Source organism: Pristiophorus japonicus, chromosome 2, assembly GCF_044704955.1.
Source record: "Pristiophorus japonicus isolate sPriJap1 chromosome 2, sPriJap1.hap1, whole genome shotgun sequence".
Lineage (NCBI taxonomy): Eukaryota > Metazoa > Chordata > Chondrichthyes > Pristiophoridae > Pristiophorus > Pristiophorus japonicus.
In genome coordinates this window covers 349,736,917-349,751,740 of record NC_091978.1, presented here as the reverse complement: position 1 = coordinate 349,751,740, position 14,824 = coordinate 349,736,917, and the positions used below count along the sequence as shown (strand labels likewise).

Sequence of the window (14,824 nt, the reverse complement as noted above, 5' to 3'; positions counted from 1 at the left end):
GGCGGACGTTGGCAGAATTTAGGCGCCGCAAGTTAGTTTGCAGGTGCAGCAGGTAATCAGGAAGGCGAATGGAATGTTGGCCTTCATTGCGAGATGGATGGAGTACAAAAGCAGGGAGGTCCTGCTGCAACTGTACAGGGTATTGGTGAGGCCACACCTGGAGTACTGCGTACAGTTTTGGTCACCTTACTTAAGGAAGGATATACTAGCCTTAGAAGGGGTACAGAGACGATTCACTGGGCTGATTCCGGAGATGAGGGGGTTACCTTATGATGATAGATTGAGTAGACTGGGTCTTTACTCGTTACAGTTCAGAAGGATGAGGGGTGATCTTATAGAAACATTTAAAATAATGAAAGGGATAGACAAGATAGAGGCAGAGAGGTTGTTTCCACTGGTCGGGGAGACTAGAACTAGGGGGCACAGCCTCAAAGTACGGGGGAGCCAATTTAAAACCAAGTTGAGAAGAAATTTCTTCTCCCAGAGGGTTGTGAATCTGTGGAATTCTCTGCCCAAGGAAGCAGTTGAGGCTAGCTCATTGAATGTATTCAAATCACAGATAGATAGATTTTTAACCAATAAGGGAATTAAGGGTTATGGGGAGCGGGTGGGTAAGTGGAGCTGAGTCCACGGCCAGATCAGCCATGATCTTTTTGAATGGCGGAGCAGGCTCGAGGGGCTAGGTGGCCTACTCCTGTTCCTAATTCTTATGTTCTTATGTTCTTATGCTTCATCAATGACCTTCCTCCATTGCAAGAGCAGAATTGGGCTGTTCACTGATGATTACACAATGTTCAGCTCCATTCACACTCAGATAATGAAGCAGTCAGTGCCAGTATGCAAGACATATCCAGGCTTGGGCTGATAAATGGCAAGTAATATTCATGCAGTGTCGGGCAATGACCATCTTCAACAAGAGACTAACCAGCTCAATTGACATTCAATAGCACTATGATCGCTGAATTCCCCTACCATCAACATTCTAGGGATCGCCATTGACTAGAAACTCAACTGGACTAGCCACATAAATGCCGTAGCTATTGGAACAGGTCAGAGGCTGGGCATTTTGTGGCGAGTGATTCACCTCCTGACTCCCCAAAGCTTTTCCAGCATCTACAAGGCGCAAATCAGGAGTGTGATGTAATTCACTTGCCTGGATGGTTGCAGCTGAAACAACACAAGAATTTTGACACCATTCAGGACAAAGCAGCCCGCTTCATCAGCAGCCTATTCACCACCTTAAACATCCACTCCCTGCCATGGCGATAGTGTATACTATCTACAGGCTGCACTGCAGTAACTCGCCAAGGCTTCTTTGACAGTACCTCCCAAACCCATGACCTCCACCACCAAGAATGACAAGGGCAGTAGGCAGATGGGAACACCATCATCTCCATGCTTCCATCCAAGTTACACACCATCCTGACTTGGAAATATATTGCCGTTCCTTCATCGTTGCTGGGTCAAAATCCTGGAACTCCCTCTCCAACAGGACTGTAGGAGTACCTTCACAGTTAAAAAAGGTGGTTCACCACCACCTTCTCAAGGATAATTAGGCAATAAATGTTGGTCTTGCCAGCGACATCCACAGAGAGAAATATATATATTTTTTTAAATAGGAAAAAATGTCATTGTCTAGGGGACTTACAGATGCGCTATATAGGCTTAGAACATGTGACGGTCACACAGCCAGCTGCAACAATGGCAAGCGTGCCAGATTGACCAAGGCGGGTGGCTACAAGGACCTTTTTTTTTTTTAAAACTGGGTCTTTCCAACCACCAGCCCTTGCAAATCTTTGTTGTTTTCTCTAGATGTACGGGATCTGTGCATCAGCAGCTGACAGCAATAGCACAATATAAAAGCTGCAAATAGTTAGTGTACAGAAGCAGCCAGTCAGTGAGCTTAGTCAATCCAGGAAAGAATCCTAAAAGGAAGCTTAGTGTTTTGCCACAGGGAACAAAAAGCAAAATAACATTCAACATGCCCCAAAGAGTCACAATAATAAGTACAACAAAAAAATTATTATTAAGCAGCAGGATCAAGCAGCAATTTGATTTAAATAGACTGTAATTAGTTTGAATTTAATACCATTTACTGTAAATAGAAGCAGTTATTCATTACTTCTGTTTACTACCATAAATTGTATAATCAATTCAACTCAGCTTCTCAACTAAAAACACGCATCCTAACTCACCAAACTTCACTTTCCTACAACTGTACCCAGCCACAGGACTCCTATCAACCAACCGGCCAAATCCTGCTGACCTCCTCCATGTCACGTGGTTTCATCACACTTACCAGTACAATGTTTCCCCACCAAAGTGAAAAGTTTGGAGTAAAAAGTGCATTTGTTTAAAAAAGTGCAGTGCTATCAATTGGACTGTGATAAAGCAAATCTCCTGGGAGGAGAGGCGCACCAACATCAGTGTCCTTGACCAGGCTAACATCCCCAGTAGTGAAGCACTGACCACACTCGATCAGCTTCGCTGGGCAGGCCACATAGTACGCATGCCAGATACAAGACTCCCTAAGCAAATGCTTTATGCGGAGCTCCTTCATGGTAAACGAGCCAAAGGAGGACAGCGGAAACGTTATAAGGACACCCTCAAAGCCTCCCTGGTAAAGTGCGACATCACCACTGACACCTGGGAGACCCTGGCCGCAGACCGTCCGAGGTGGAGAAAGTCCATCCGGGAGGGCATTGAGCTCTTTGAGTCTCGACGCAAGGAGCATGAAGAGGCCAGGCGCAGGCAGCGGAAGGAGCATGTGGCAAAGCAGTCCTACTGACCTCTTCCCCCGACGAATGTCTGTCCCACCTGTAACAGGATCTGTGGCTCCCGTATCGGACTGTTCAGCCATCAAAGAACTCACTTAGGGAGTGGAAGCAAGTCCTCCTCGATTCCGAGGGACTGCCTATGATGATGATGATGATGATGATGTATAACAGAAGGGGGCTGAAATTGCCCCTTTCTATAGCCCAATTAACACCTCCATGGGGGTGCAATGGCATTTTCGCCCGGGGGGAGGAGGCACACCTCTGGGAAAATTGTCCCGGAGGTTGGAGGCCGCTGTCCTGGCAGCAGCGTGACCCATCGCGACTGGCAGTGACATCATCACCGTGCACGCTGCCCCCTCACCGCTCTGACCTCTGTGCCCCACAGAGGAATTTGCCCCACGGCCCACAAGGTTAGCGCGGTAGATGTCAATGCCAGCTTTGCGAGTAAAGAAGCTGGTGGACATCCGCCGCTGGGGTCACCCCTTTAAAGGGTAGGCCTTCAGCGTCCTGGGCTGCCATTTTTACTTGTTCGCCAACTCTTGCATCAGCCCGACAATGGCGGTCCTCACATCGACTGGGCCGCCATCGTGCAGCCCAGCACTCCGTTTTGGATAGCGTGCTGCTGGCCCTATCGATCGCCTCCCTGATGGTCCAGTAACAACCACCAGAGGACCTGGAGAGTGTGCATCGACCCTCGGAGCTTTGTAGTACGTTAACGATACGGAGAACTATTACGTAGCGCTAGCCTCCTCCATGTGGCGCTGAACCCAACGCCACACTACCACCCCGGGAGTGCCCCTCAAAGGAAACAGAGCACTGGAGACAGCGCGCCGCTGCCTTTGAGGGGCGCACAGCCCAGTTCTGCGTTGAGGGCGGGACATCCGGGCCGGGTGCAGGCCGTCCCGGCCCCAGAAAGCTACCACCCCCAATTGGGGCGAAGGGCAATTTCGGGGCCTAGATGTGTAAAATCCCCCCCCCCCCCCCAATGTTAGCTGATATTATAAATGGTTCCTTCTCCATTTCCTTTCAAATCAGCCAACATCAATGCCCTCCTCAACAAACCCACCCTCAATCCCTCTCTCCTTGCAAACTATTGTCCCATCTCCAACCTCCATTCCCTCTCCAAAGTTTCTGAAGGTGTTGTTGCCTCCCAACTCTATGCCCACATTTTCCGCAATTCTATGTTTGAACCTCTGCAATCAGGTTTCTGCTCCTGCCACAGCCCTAATCAAAGTCGCAAATTAAATCCTTTGTGACAGTGACAGTAGCACACTATCCCTCCCCTCCTTTTCAACTTCTCTGCAGCCTTTGACATGGTTGACCAAGGCTGTCCTCCTCCAATGCCTCTCCCTCGTTATCCAACTAAGTGGAACTGCCGTTGCCCGTTTCCACTCTTAATCTTGAGCCCCAGGAACAACTTGAAACTCCTCATCAGACATCCTGTAACTGCACCTTCTATCCTCACCGTGGACACTAACTGCAAGGAACTCCAGTTGTAGCCAGAGAAAATCCTGCAGTTGCTTCTCTTCCCGCCCAGTTACTTTTGGAGACTTCCAAAGATCTATTCTTGGCCTCCTATTTCTCATTTACATACTGTCCTTTGGCGACATCATCAGATTACACATGTATGCTGATGACACCTAGCTCTACCTCACCAGTAATGATCTCCACCCCTCCACTGCCTCGGTGTGGTCAGCCCGCTTGTCTGACATCATGTCCTGGATGAGCCGCAATTTCCTCCAATTAAACTTCTAGAAGATGTTGGGGTGAACTTTAACCCCCAAAAATGGGTGGGATGGGTCAGATGTAAAAAAGATATTAAATCTCAAACCCAACCCGCCCAATTCAGGTTTAACAGACGCAGGACAAGCGGAGGGCAGCCAACCCGCTCCCAGCAGGCGAGTATCATAAGAACATGCGAAACAGGAGCAGGAGTAGGCCATACGGCCCCTCGAGCCTGCTCCACCATTTAATACGATCATGGCTGATCCGATCATGGACTCGGGTCCACTTCCCTGCCCGCTCTCCATAATCCCTTATTCCTTTATCGTTTAAGAAACTGTCTATTTCTGTCTTAAATTTATTCAATGTCCCAGCTTCCACAGCTCTCTGAGGCAGCGAATTCCACAGATCCACAACCCTCGAGGAGAAATTTCTTCTCATCGGTTTTATATGGGCGGCCCCTTATTCTAAGATTATGCCCCCTAGTTCCAGTCTCCCCTATCAGTGGAAACATCTCTTCTGCATCCATCTTGTCAAGCCCCCTCATAATCTTACACATTTCGATAAGATCACCTTTCATTCTTCTGAATTCCAATGAGCAGAGGCCCAACCTAATCAGCCTTTCCTCATAAGTCAACCCCCTCATCCCCGGAATCAACCTAGCAAACCTTCTCTGAACTGACTCCAAAGCAAATATATCCTTTCGCAAATATGGAAACCAAAACTACATGCAGTATTCCAGGTGTGGCCTCACCAATATCCTGTATAACTGTAGCACAATTTCCCTGCTTTTATACTCCATCCCCTTTGCAATAAAGGCCAAGATTCCATTGGCCTTCCTGATCACTTGCTGTACCTGCATACTATCCTTTTGTGTTTCATGCACAAGTACCCCCAGATCTCGCTGTACTGCAGCACTTTGCAACCTTTCGCCATTTAAATAATAACCTGCTCTTTGATTTTTTTCTGCCAAAGTGCATGACCTCACACTTTCCAACATTATACTCCATCTGCCAAATTTTCTCCTACTCACTTAGCCTGTCTATGTCCTTTTGCAGATTTTTTGTGTCCTCCTCACATATTGCTTTTCCTCCCATCTTTATATTGTCAGCAAACTTGGCTACTTTACACTCAGTCCCTTCTTCCAAGTCGTTAATATAGATTGTAAATAGTTGGGGTCCCAGCACTGATCCCCGTGGCACCCCACTGGTTACCGATTGCCAACCCGAGAATGAACCATTTATCCCTACTCTTGGTTTTCTGTTCGTTAGCCAATTTTCTATCCATGCTAATATATTACCCCAAATTTAAATATTTTAATGAGGCTGGCACCAACGTTCACTTTAAGCAGCGTGGCCGGATGGTTGCCTCGAGGACCCGCACAGCTGGTGAGCCAGCTTAAAGGGGCCGCGCGGCTCAGAACAAACAGGGAACATTGGCTGGTACCCTCTGATTTAATCTGCTTTGTGGTTTAACAGTGGCCGGCCAGGTTTCCCAGGCCTCGGGAACCCCGGCAGCTGAAGGGAGGCGAGGTCAGCTTCGGGGAGAATGCAAGTGCCTTCACAGCACTGCTTGGGGGCCAGGAGGAGCAGGAGTGCTTCCTCCTGGGCCCCAAGCTTCCCCCACACCCCCATCAGACCTACCCCAACCCCCCCCATACAAAGACCTCCAGGGTCAGGGGTTGGACTCTCCCAGCCCAGGTCCGGGATCGGACCGACCTGCAGCCTGCTGCGGAGTCCTCCCTGATCGAATGGAAGCTAGGCCTGTCAATCAGGCTGACTTCTGGCTGGGAAACCTGTCAAATAGAAAAGATGCACGCTGTGTATTTAAAACTCCACAGCATGCAGGAAAACCCAGACTTCCCATCTGAAACTCCGCACCCGCTGCCCTGCCTACGCAACCCGCCCCTGTTAATATCCAGGAAACTGCCTTCGGACCCTGCCACAAACGCCCCACCATTCCCTTGCCATCGATTCCATTTCCTTCCCCAGCCACTATCTCAGACAATACCAGTCTGTTTGCATCCTCGGTGAACCTGAGCCGAGCATCCGATCCCACTACCTCCCAATCACAAAGTATGCCTACTTTCACACTCATAATATCTCCAGTCTCCACCCGGCCTAAGCCCATCCCACGTGCTGCTCAAAACTTCCAGACCCGACTATTCCAATGCTCGCCTGCCCGGCCTCCTCATCTTCCACCCTCTATAAACTTGAGCTGGCCGTATCCTAACCCTACACGAAGTCCAGCTCACCATTCCCGTGCTTGCTTACCTAAATTGGCTAGAATTTAAAATTCTGATCCTAGTGTTCAAATCCATGGCCTCATATCCCTCCCCATCTCTAAACCCTCCACAGGAACTCTGCATTCCTCCAACTCTGGCCTCTGATGCATCCCCCACTCCCTTTGCCCCACCATTGAAGGCCGTACTCTGGAATTCCTTGCCTAAACCTCTCTGCCTCTCTCCCCCCACTGGAGACCCTCCTTAAAACCTACCGCTCTGCAACTTCAACCTCCATCTAAACTCACCTTCCCTTACTTCTGTGCCCTCTTTGCTTCCTTCAATTTCACTCTCCACACATGGCCACCCCTTCAATCTTCTCATCATGTTTTCAGGATACACAAGGTCCCATCACTGACAGGGCTCTCTTGATCAATTCATCTCCGCTTTCTTACATGTTATTCAGCTTGCCCCAAAAGCACTCCATTCTCATTGTCAGCCCCTGAAAAAGGTCCCTCACAAACACCTTCTCAAATTCCAACCGCTTGCTCCTCTGGCCTGCCAGCTATGACAATATCGGCATCTCCATTGATTTACTCATGACTGTTTCGCCCCTCCTTCAATACTTTCACTGTCATTATTTCCAGATGGTCTCCCACTCCCAGCACCTCAGTTGGCCTAACTTTCTGAGCACATATGGCAAGCAACTGGCTGTCCACCATCAGATTTGTCTAGTCCTCCTCAAGTTGTACCATCCCTTCCTTTCCACTGTTAAATCTTCATAGTACTCCAAAAATAATCTTGAGCCACAGGAACAACTTGAAACTCTTCTCCTCTGACCTCCTTTGACTGCACCCTCTATCCTCACTATGGACACTAACTGCAAGGAACTCCCCAGGCCTCATTAGGTTCATATAATTCTCCATTTGCTGCCTTGCTCACTCTAATCCAAGCTCCTGATCATCCATCCTGCCCTTCTCAGCCTCAAGCTCACCAACAGCATCAACCTGCCTCTATATTCTGGCACTGTCCCTCCTCCTTCAATATCACCTCCCTCCACAAACAACACCCTTAATCCATCAATTCTCTCCAACTACCAGCTTACCACCAACCTCCCATTGCGTTCCAAAAGGCTAGAATATGCTACCGCCTCAAAATTATGTTCCCATTTCTCCCAACATTCCCTATTCACGATCCTCCAATCTAATCCACACTACAACTGCCCTAGTCAAAGTCACGTGACTAACTGTGGCTCCTTTCTCTTATTTTCATCTTTCTGCTGCCTTCAAACCGTCAGCCCGTCCAATGTCTTTCCTTCAGTGACTGCTCACCCATGGTTCCAGTTATACCTGTTACAACAAAAACGTTACATCGATCATTATGATATCTTCTTCTGCCTGCACATTCACCTTGGAAACACCATTCAGTATGTGGGAATCTTTAGAAATGCAAGTTATTGTTACTCCAGCTAACTTAGGAGGAAATACAAGAGTAACAGTTGAAAGGGTGAGTGCCATTACAATAGGTGAAAGTGAGATATCAGGGATTATTAGTACTGTACTACTGCGACATCATCATAATGGCACTAAGCCTTACAGGAGGTTAACTATTACATTCTCAGGATTCACTCAACTATTCTGCATTATGACCTGCTTTTCTAGAGAAGTGATTCTGCACTTCACTGATAATCCTATTGCATGTCTATCACTGTGTTAACCATTGCCTGGGAAACCAGGTCAGGCTGCAGGAGTCTACGAATGATATCAAGGCTTGCGTTGAAGCTGCAGGCTCAAACAATGGCAAACAATAAAAGAATGTTAGACATTTCGTCACAATGTCACTGTTAAAAACACGTAGATGCAACACAAATATAAGCTGTTCGTCTGCAAAATAGAGTCCACTGTAGGGTAGGAAGAACTGCGCTCTACTTTCAATGTTTTTTTTTGTTTCACCATTCTTGTTCAGCTTTAACATCATTCGTCCACTAATCACTAATTCCTCGTCGACCCAAACACCAATATGGTTTGTATTTGAAGAGTATATGGGAAAAGCTGCAGTTGGCCTTGTGTGGTAAAATAAGCAGGAGTGTATCAGTTTACCGTAGATTAAAACATTCCAATATTATGGGATAATGTTACTATGCTATAATATTGATAAAGGAATTTCAAATAAGTTAATCATTACATCTGTGTAATGATTTACTCAATAACTTTTACAGAACTATTTCTGTGCTACAGTTACACAAGCCCCTAACTTCAGTGAAGTCTACAGTAAGTCGCCAGGAACACACAAGAAATCTACAACTTCAGACATATTGCAAAAGTCACAGCTCCAATTTTAAAAGGAATGATCTTGGAACTGTCCAGGGCACTTTACTTTAGTAAAGAATGAACTAGGCAGAGTCAAGGGCATAGGTTTTGAGGAGGCCTTTGAATGAAGGGAGCAAGGTAGGAAGACAGGTGTAACAAAAACATTACAAAAGAGTGGGGCTGAAATGGCAGAAGGGTTTGCAGCCAAAGGTGAAACGGGGAAAGGGAAGAGATAAAGGAGGTTAAATTCAAGAAAAAGGGAGGGCATATACAGGAACATAGGGCTGAATGAGGACCTAGAGATAGAGGAGTTAGGCCACGTAGAGACTTGTAGATGATGACAGGTAATGTATAGGGTTTAGGCAGCAAATGAAGGTTAGCAAGAATGGGGGTGAACAGAGGATCAGGATTTAGTGCCGTCAGCAGAGTTCTGGATGGCGCTGTAAGTTGTAAAGGGCAGAAGCTGGAAGCCAGCAATGATAACTTTGGAGTAATCATGTCTGAAAGTGACAAGGAATTGGCTAAGTGTTTCAACGGCAGTGAGATGAGAGAGAATGCCATGTACAGTAGTCACATCAAATCGCTGGAGAAATACCACCGACGATGTCTCCGCAAGATCCTGCAAATCCCCTGGGAGGACAGACGCACCAACATTAGTGTCCTCAACCAGGCCAACTTCCCCAGCATTGAAGTACTGACCACACTTGATCAGCTCTGCTGGGCATGCCACATTTTCCGCATGCCAAACACGAGACTCCCAAAGCAAGCACTCTACTCAGAACTCCTTCATGGCAAACAAGCCAAAGGTGGGCAGAGGAAACGTTACAAGGACACCCTCAAAGCCTCCCTGATAAAGTGCAACATCCCCACTGAGACCTGGGAGTCCCTGGCCAAAGACCGCCCTAAATGGAGGAAGTGCATCCGGGAGGGTGCTGAGCACCTCGAGTCTCATCGCCGAGAGCATGCAGGCATCAAGCACAGGAAGTGGAAAGAGCATGCGGCAAACCAGTCCCATCCACTCTTTCCCTCAACGACTATTTGTCCCACCTGTGACAGGGACTGGTTCTCGTATTAGATTGTTCAGTCACCCAAGGACTCATTTTTAGAGTGGAAGCAAGTCTTCCTCGATTCCGAGGGACTACCTAGGATGATGATGAGAGAGTAGAGGTGAGCGATGTTGTTGAGGTAGAAATAGATAGTCTAGTTGGTGGCTGGGCTTGGATGTGAGTTTCAAGCACAGCTCAGAGTCAAACAGCACACCAAGGTTGCGTACCCTAGGGCAGACCCTGAGCACGCAGCAAGTGAAAGGGATGGAATCGGGTGATGATGCAGAGTTTTTGGCAGGAGCCAAACAGGATGTTTTTTGTCTTGCTGATGTTGAATTGAGGATGTGGCTATTAACCAGTCAGACAGAACACAGGTGGTTGAGGATTCACGAGCTAAGTGTGAAAGTGAACGCCATGTCTATGATGTCATTGATGCCATTGAGGAACAATGGGGAAAAAGGAAAGGAGCCCCAGGGTTGAGCCTTGCGCAGAAGATGACTGTGTGGAGGTCGGTGGCGAAGCCTTTACAAGAGATATGCTGGCTTCACAGGTCTGAAATAAGGTAGACTAAGCCACAGAGGTAGATCATAGAGGAAAGACAGCAAAGGTGAATGCTGGTCAGCTGAGAGACTGAGGAAGACAGCGCACTGTGGCCGCAATCAAAAGAATGTCACTAATGTATTTCACCAGGGCAGTACTGTGGAGAGGGCAAAAACTGGACTAAGGAGTCATGGGACAGATGGGAATGCATTAGTGGCAACAACAGGTTTGAAAGGAGAGGAAAGGAGAGGTTGATGGGATGTACTTGAGGAGAACAGAGGGAAACATTATGAAAAGCTTGTGTTGATGTTTGAACCACAGCTTATTTAATATTGGACAGGTTCACGTAAATGTAGCATTTTCCTTTCGAGTCTGTAGAACCAGCCAAGGAATTACAAAATAAGTTAGATCAAAGTTGTAAATGGCTAGAATCAGAAGCAAATGAAATTTATTGCTGATAAGTATGAAGTGTTTGACATTGAAATAAAAATGGTCATGTCATGTCATAATGACCATGATAACGTTAAAAGAGTTATGGGTGAAGCTGAAAGAGAAATAGGACTATTCATACCCTTGAAATTCAATTTGTCCCATCATTTTGGGGCAGCTATCAACATAGTTAAACTATTTAGCCAAAACAATAGGATACAAGGCAGAAAAAGTCAGTGAAACAGGATAGTTCTCTGGCTAAACTGCACCTTACCTACAGCATGCAGTTTTGATCACCAAGGCATGATTGGGAATTTCAAGTCCTGGAGCAGTGCAGAGATGAACATGAGACTGATGCCTATTATCAGAGGGTTTAATTTAATGTGCATCTTCAGGGTTGAAAGAAAATAACTGAGAGGCAATCTCACAGAAGTACATAAGATACTAAACTACACATAAAAGGTAAATCTGGAAGACCACTAAGTTAAACGATGACAGTGTGACAACAGGCCAGCAATTCAAAATAGCAAAAAGCAAATTCAGGATTGATATTAGCAAGTCCTTCTTCACACACAGTGATCAACATGTAAAGGTGAGGTAGTGGAGGTTAAAGCACTAATTATTTAAGAAATATAGTTGTAGACTGTGATGGGGGAAATTGTTGGTTGTTCTGAGTGGATAAGCCATAATCAATCGTCATCATCTGTACCCAGAAGAATTAAGAGCAGAAATAGGCCATACAGCCCCTTGAACCTGCTCCACTATCTTGTGATAACTATCCACATTTATTCTGATAAACTTCAATTCTATTCATAACTTGGTATTCTTCAAGCTCTTTTTAAAGGCATTAACCAATGAAATATTTTATCTGAAAATGTATTCCAAATATCCACAACCAGAGAAGAAAACACTTCCACTCTCAAATCTCACGTGAAATTTGTTAATTTTATTTTTTTTATTTTTCTGTTCAAATATAATTTTTATGTCTCTTCTAAATATCCTCCTCATAGCTCAGTTCTGTGAATCACTCATCTCTAACTGTACTGATTACAATCAAAGTCCTGTTCCCACACAATTATTCGTCCACTCATGGTTCGAGGGTGCCTGAATTTTAACAGAATAGGAAGGAAAAGATTTATTTCCCTGGGTAAAAACAGCATTAAGAGGCAAAGAGAGAAGGAGCAGCACTATTTTCAACTCAGCCTCTCACATTCTTTATAGCTCCCTCTCACTAATATCTAGAACTCATTGGTAACTTGGCACAGTTAGTAGCACTCTTACCCAAGTCAGAATGTTGTTGATTCAAGCCCTACTAGACTCAGAGACATACCTGAGAGACATGGACTATGTTACATCAGGCACCTCAAAGCACTGGCCAAGTACCACCAACGCTACCTCCACAAGATCCTGCAAATCCATTGGCAGGATAGGCGCACGAACGTCAGCGTTCTCACTCAGGCCAACATCCCCAGCATCGAAGCACTGACGTTGGGTGGGCCAAGTCATCCGCATGCTCGATACGGGACTACCAAAACAAGCACTCTACTCGGAGCTCTGACATGGCAAGCGAGCCCCAGGTGAGCAGGGGAAATGCTTCAAGGACGCCCTCAAAGCCTCCTTGAAAACATGTAACATCCCCACCGATACCTGGGAATCCCTGGCCCAAGATCGCAAAAAGTGGAGGAAAAACATCTGGGAAGGCGCCAAGGCTCCGAACACAGAGTCTCTATGCCGAGAGCAAACTGAAACCAAACATAAACAGCGAAAGGAGCGCATGGCATCCCAAGCACCCAACCCACCATCTGCCCCACCCACAGAGACTGTAGGTCCCGCATAGGACCCATTAGTCACATGATAACTCATTTTTAGCATGGAAGCAAGTCAGTCTCGATTCCAAGGGACCGCCTAAGAAGAGAAGAACTAGACTTGAGCATTGAAGTTAGTCTGACACTTCAGTGCAGTGCTGAGAGTGTGCTGCACTTGTCAAAGGTGCTGTCTTTTGGATGAGTCGTTACACTGAGGCACACCCCACCCCACATCCTATTCCCCATCTGTCTACTATCAACACAATTAATCCCGCGATACAATTGGAACAACAGCAGGGAAGAGCTCTCCATATCCTGGCTATCATTCCTCCCTCAAACAGCAACAGCAAAAACAGATTATCTGGTCTGTCATATGCATTTGTTGGACTTTGCTGTGCAGACATTGGCTGCCATGTCTGCCCACACAACTGGCTGCACTTCAAAGATAAACCAACAACACCAACGATTGGTCAGGCATGGTCATCATCATAGGCTATCCCTCAAAACAAGGATGGACTTGCTTCCATGCCAAAAAGGGATGAGTTCACAGATGCTTCAATAAAGGACCTAATATTCCAGGTCCCGAACTACATCTTGAAGGGTGGAAAATGCCTGTGCATGGATTTTTTTTAATGTGTGGTGGCCATTGCACACCAGCCACCACACGGGCTTGACAGAGCTAGGTCTTGGTCCAGTGGCAAGGATTACCCAAGATGAATGGAGACCAGCTCTGCTGCACGGGCCTAGTGCACACACATATCGCAGTGTGGGCAGGCATGGTAAAGCGCTATATAAATGCAAGTTTTTTTCTTTCTTGCTACTGCCTCTCTACCACCACTGTTTAAATCTCCTTAACTGTTCATTTATCTCGTTTACTGTTTGTGGGATCGTGCTGTGCGCAACTTGGCTGGCACAGCAACAGTAATTATACCTCAGCAATCATTCTTTGGGTGTAAAGAGCTTCAGGATTTCATGATAACGTGAGAAGGTGCTGGGTAAATGCAAACTCAGCTTTCGAGAACTTCTCTCCCTCCTCCACTGTTTACATCTCTCTCTCTCTCTCTCTGACACTCACCACCTCTCTGGCCCGGGCGGTGAATTCGGCCCTGGTCCTGCCCTTCCTCAGGATCTCCTCCTTGACCAGCTCGCCATGGTCCCCGAGCGCCCTGTTGCGAGTTTTCACTGTTTTCACGCTCGCTCGGAACAACAACGTTATGTCGGCGGCCATGTTACCGTTGGACACGTCACCAGCTGGCCCCGCTCATCATCGCGCGACCCTCCACCCGTCCCTGGGCAGCCGCAAGGGGAGCAACGTCATCATCCGGGGTCTCCGCGTCGTCGCATGCCGGCTGCTTTGGAAACGGCAGCCGCTAAAATCCCGGGACTGGAAATAAACGGTCGTCAGGTGGCGACACACCGGGAGACGGTCAGGACTCCCACCCCCCCCCCCCCCCCCCCACGTTGTGCGAGAGATCGGGTGGAAAAGAATCATTCTAATGAAGGCTTGTTTTGGTTTCTGAGGAAGTGGAGAGTCTTGTGTCGCCATAGAGACCAGAAGACATGGAAACTTCCTTCCCTCTATATTGAGATGTGTTTTATTGTATCTCAGAGAAATAATCTTTCGCAGAAACTGCAGCACAGAAGGAGGCCATTCAGAAACTGGACCAGGACTAGCCCTTCACCTATATTACATTGTACCTCTGCAGTAGTTTATTGTGTATGCAATGTTTCATACTTCTCTTATGCAATGTATGCAATGCTTATCTTCTTCTTAGGCAGTCCCCCAGAGTCGAGGATGATTTTTTTCCCCACTAATATGAGTTCTAAGGTGACTGATGAGACCAATGCGGGATCTACAGTCTCTGTCATATTTGGGGCAAGTGGTGGCTGCAGGAATGGGTGGGTGGGGTGCTTGATTTGTCGTACACTCCTTCCGCTGCTTTTACTTGGCTTCCGTGTGCTCCCGACGAAGAGA

At 47.0% G+C, this 14,824-nt stretch overlaps 1 protein-coding gene across 2 annotated transcripts in view; it reads right to left on the bottom strand.

The window, feature by feature from the left end:
• stx18 (syntaxin 18) overlaps positions 1–14,135 on the bottom strand; it is a 188,544-nt gene extending 174,409 nt beyond the window's left edge. For both annotated transcript variants that reach the window (XM_070872272.1, XM_070872273.1), the window contains exon 1: positions 13,925–14,135. In XM_070872272.1, the coding sequence (XP_070728373.1) occupies positions 13,925–14,077 (153 nt within the window). In that variant the 5' untranslated portion in view covers positions 14,078–14,135. The remainder of the gene's footprint in view (positions 1–13,924) is intronic.
• Between the last annotated feature and the right edge of the window lie 689 nt (positions 14,136–14,824).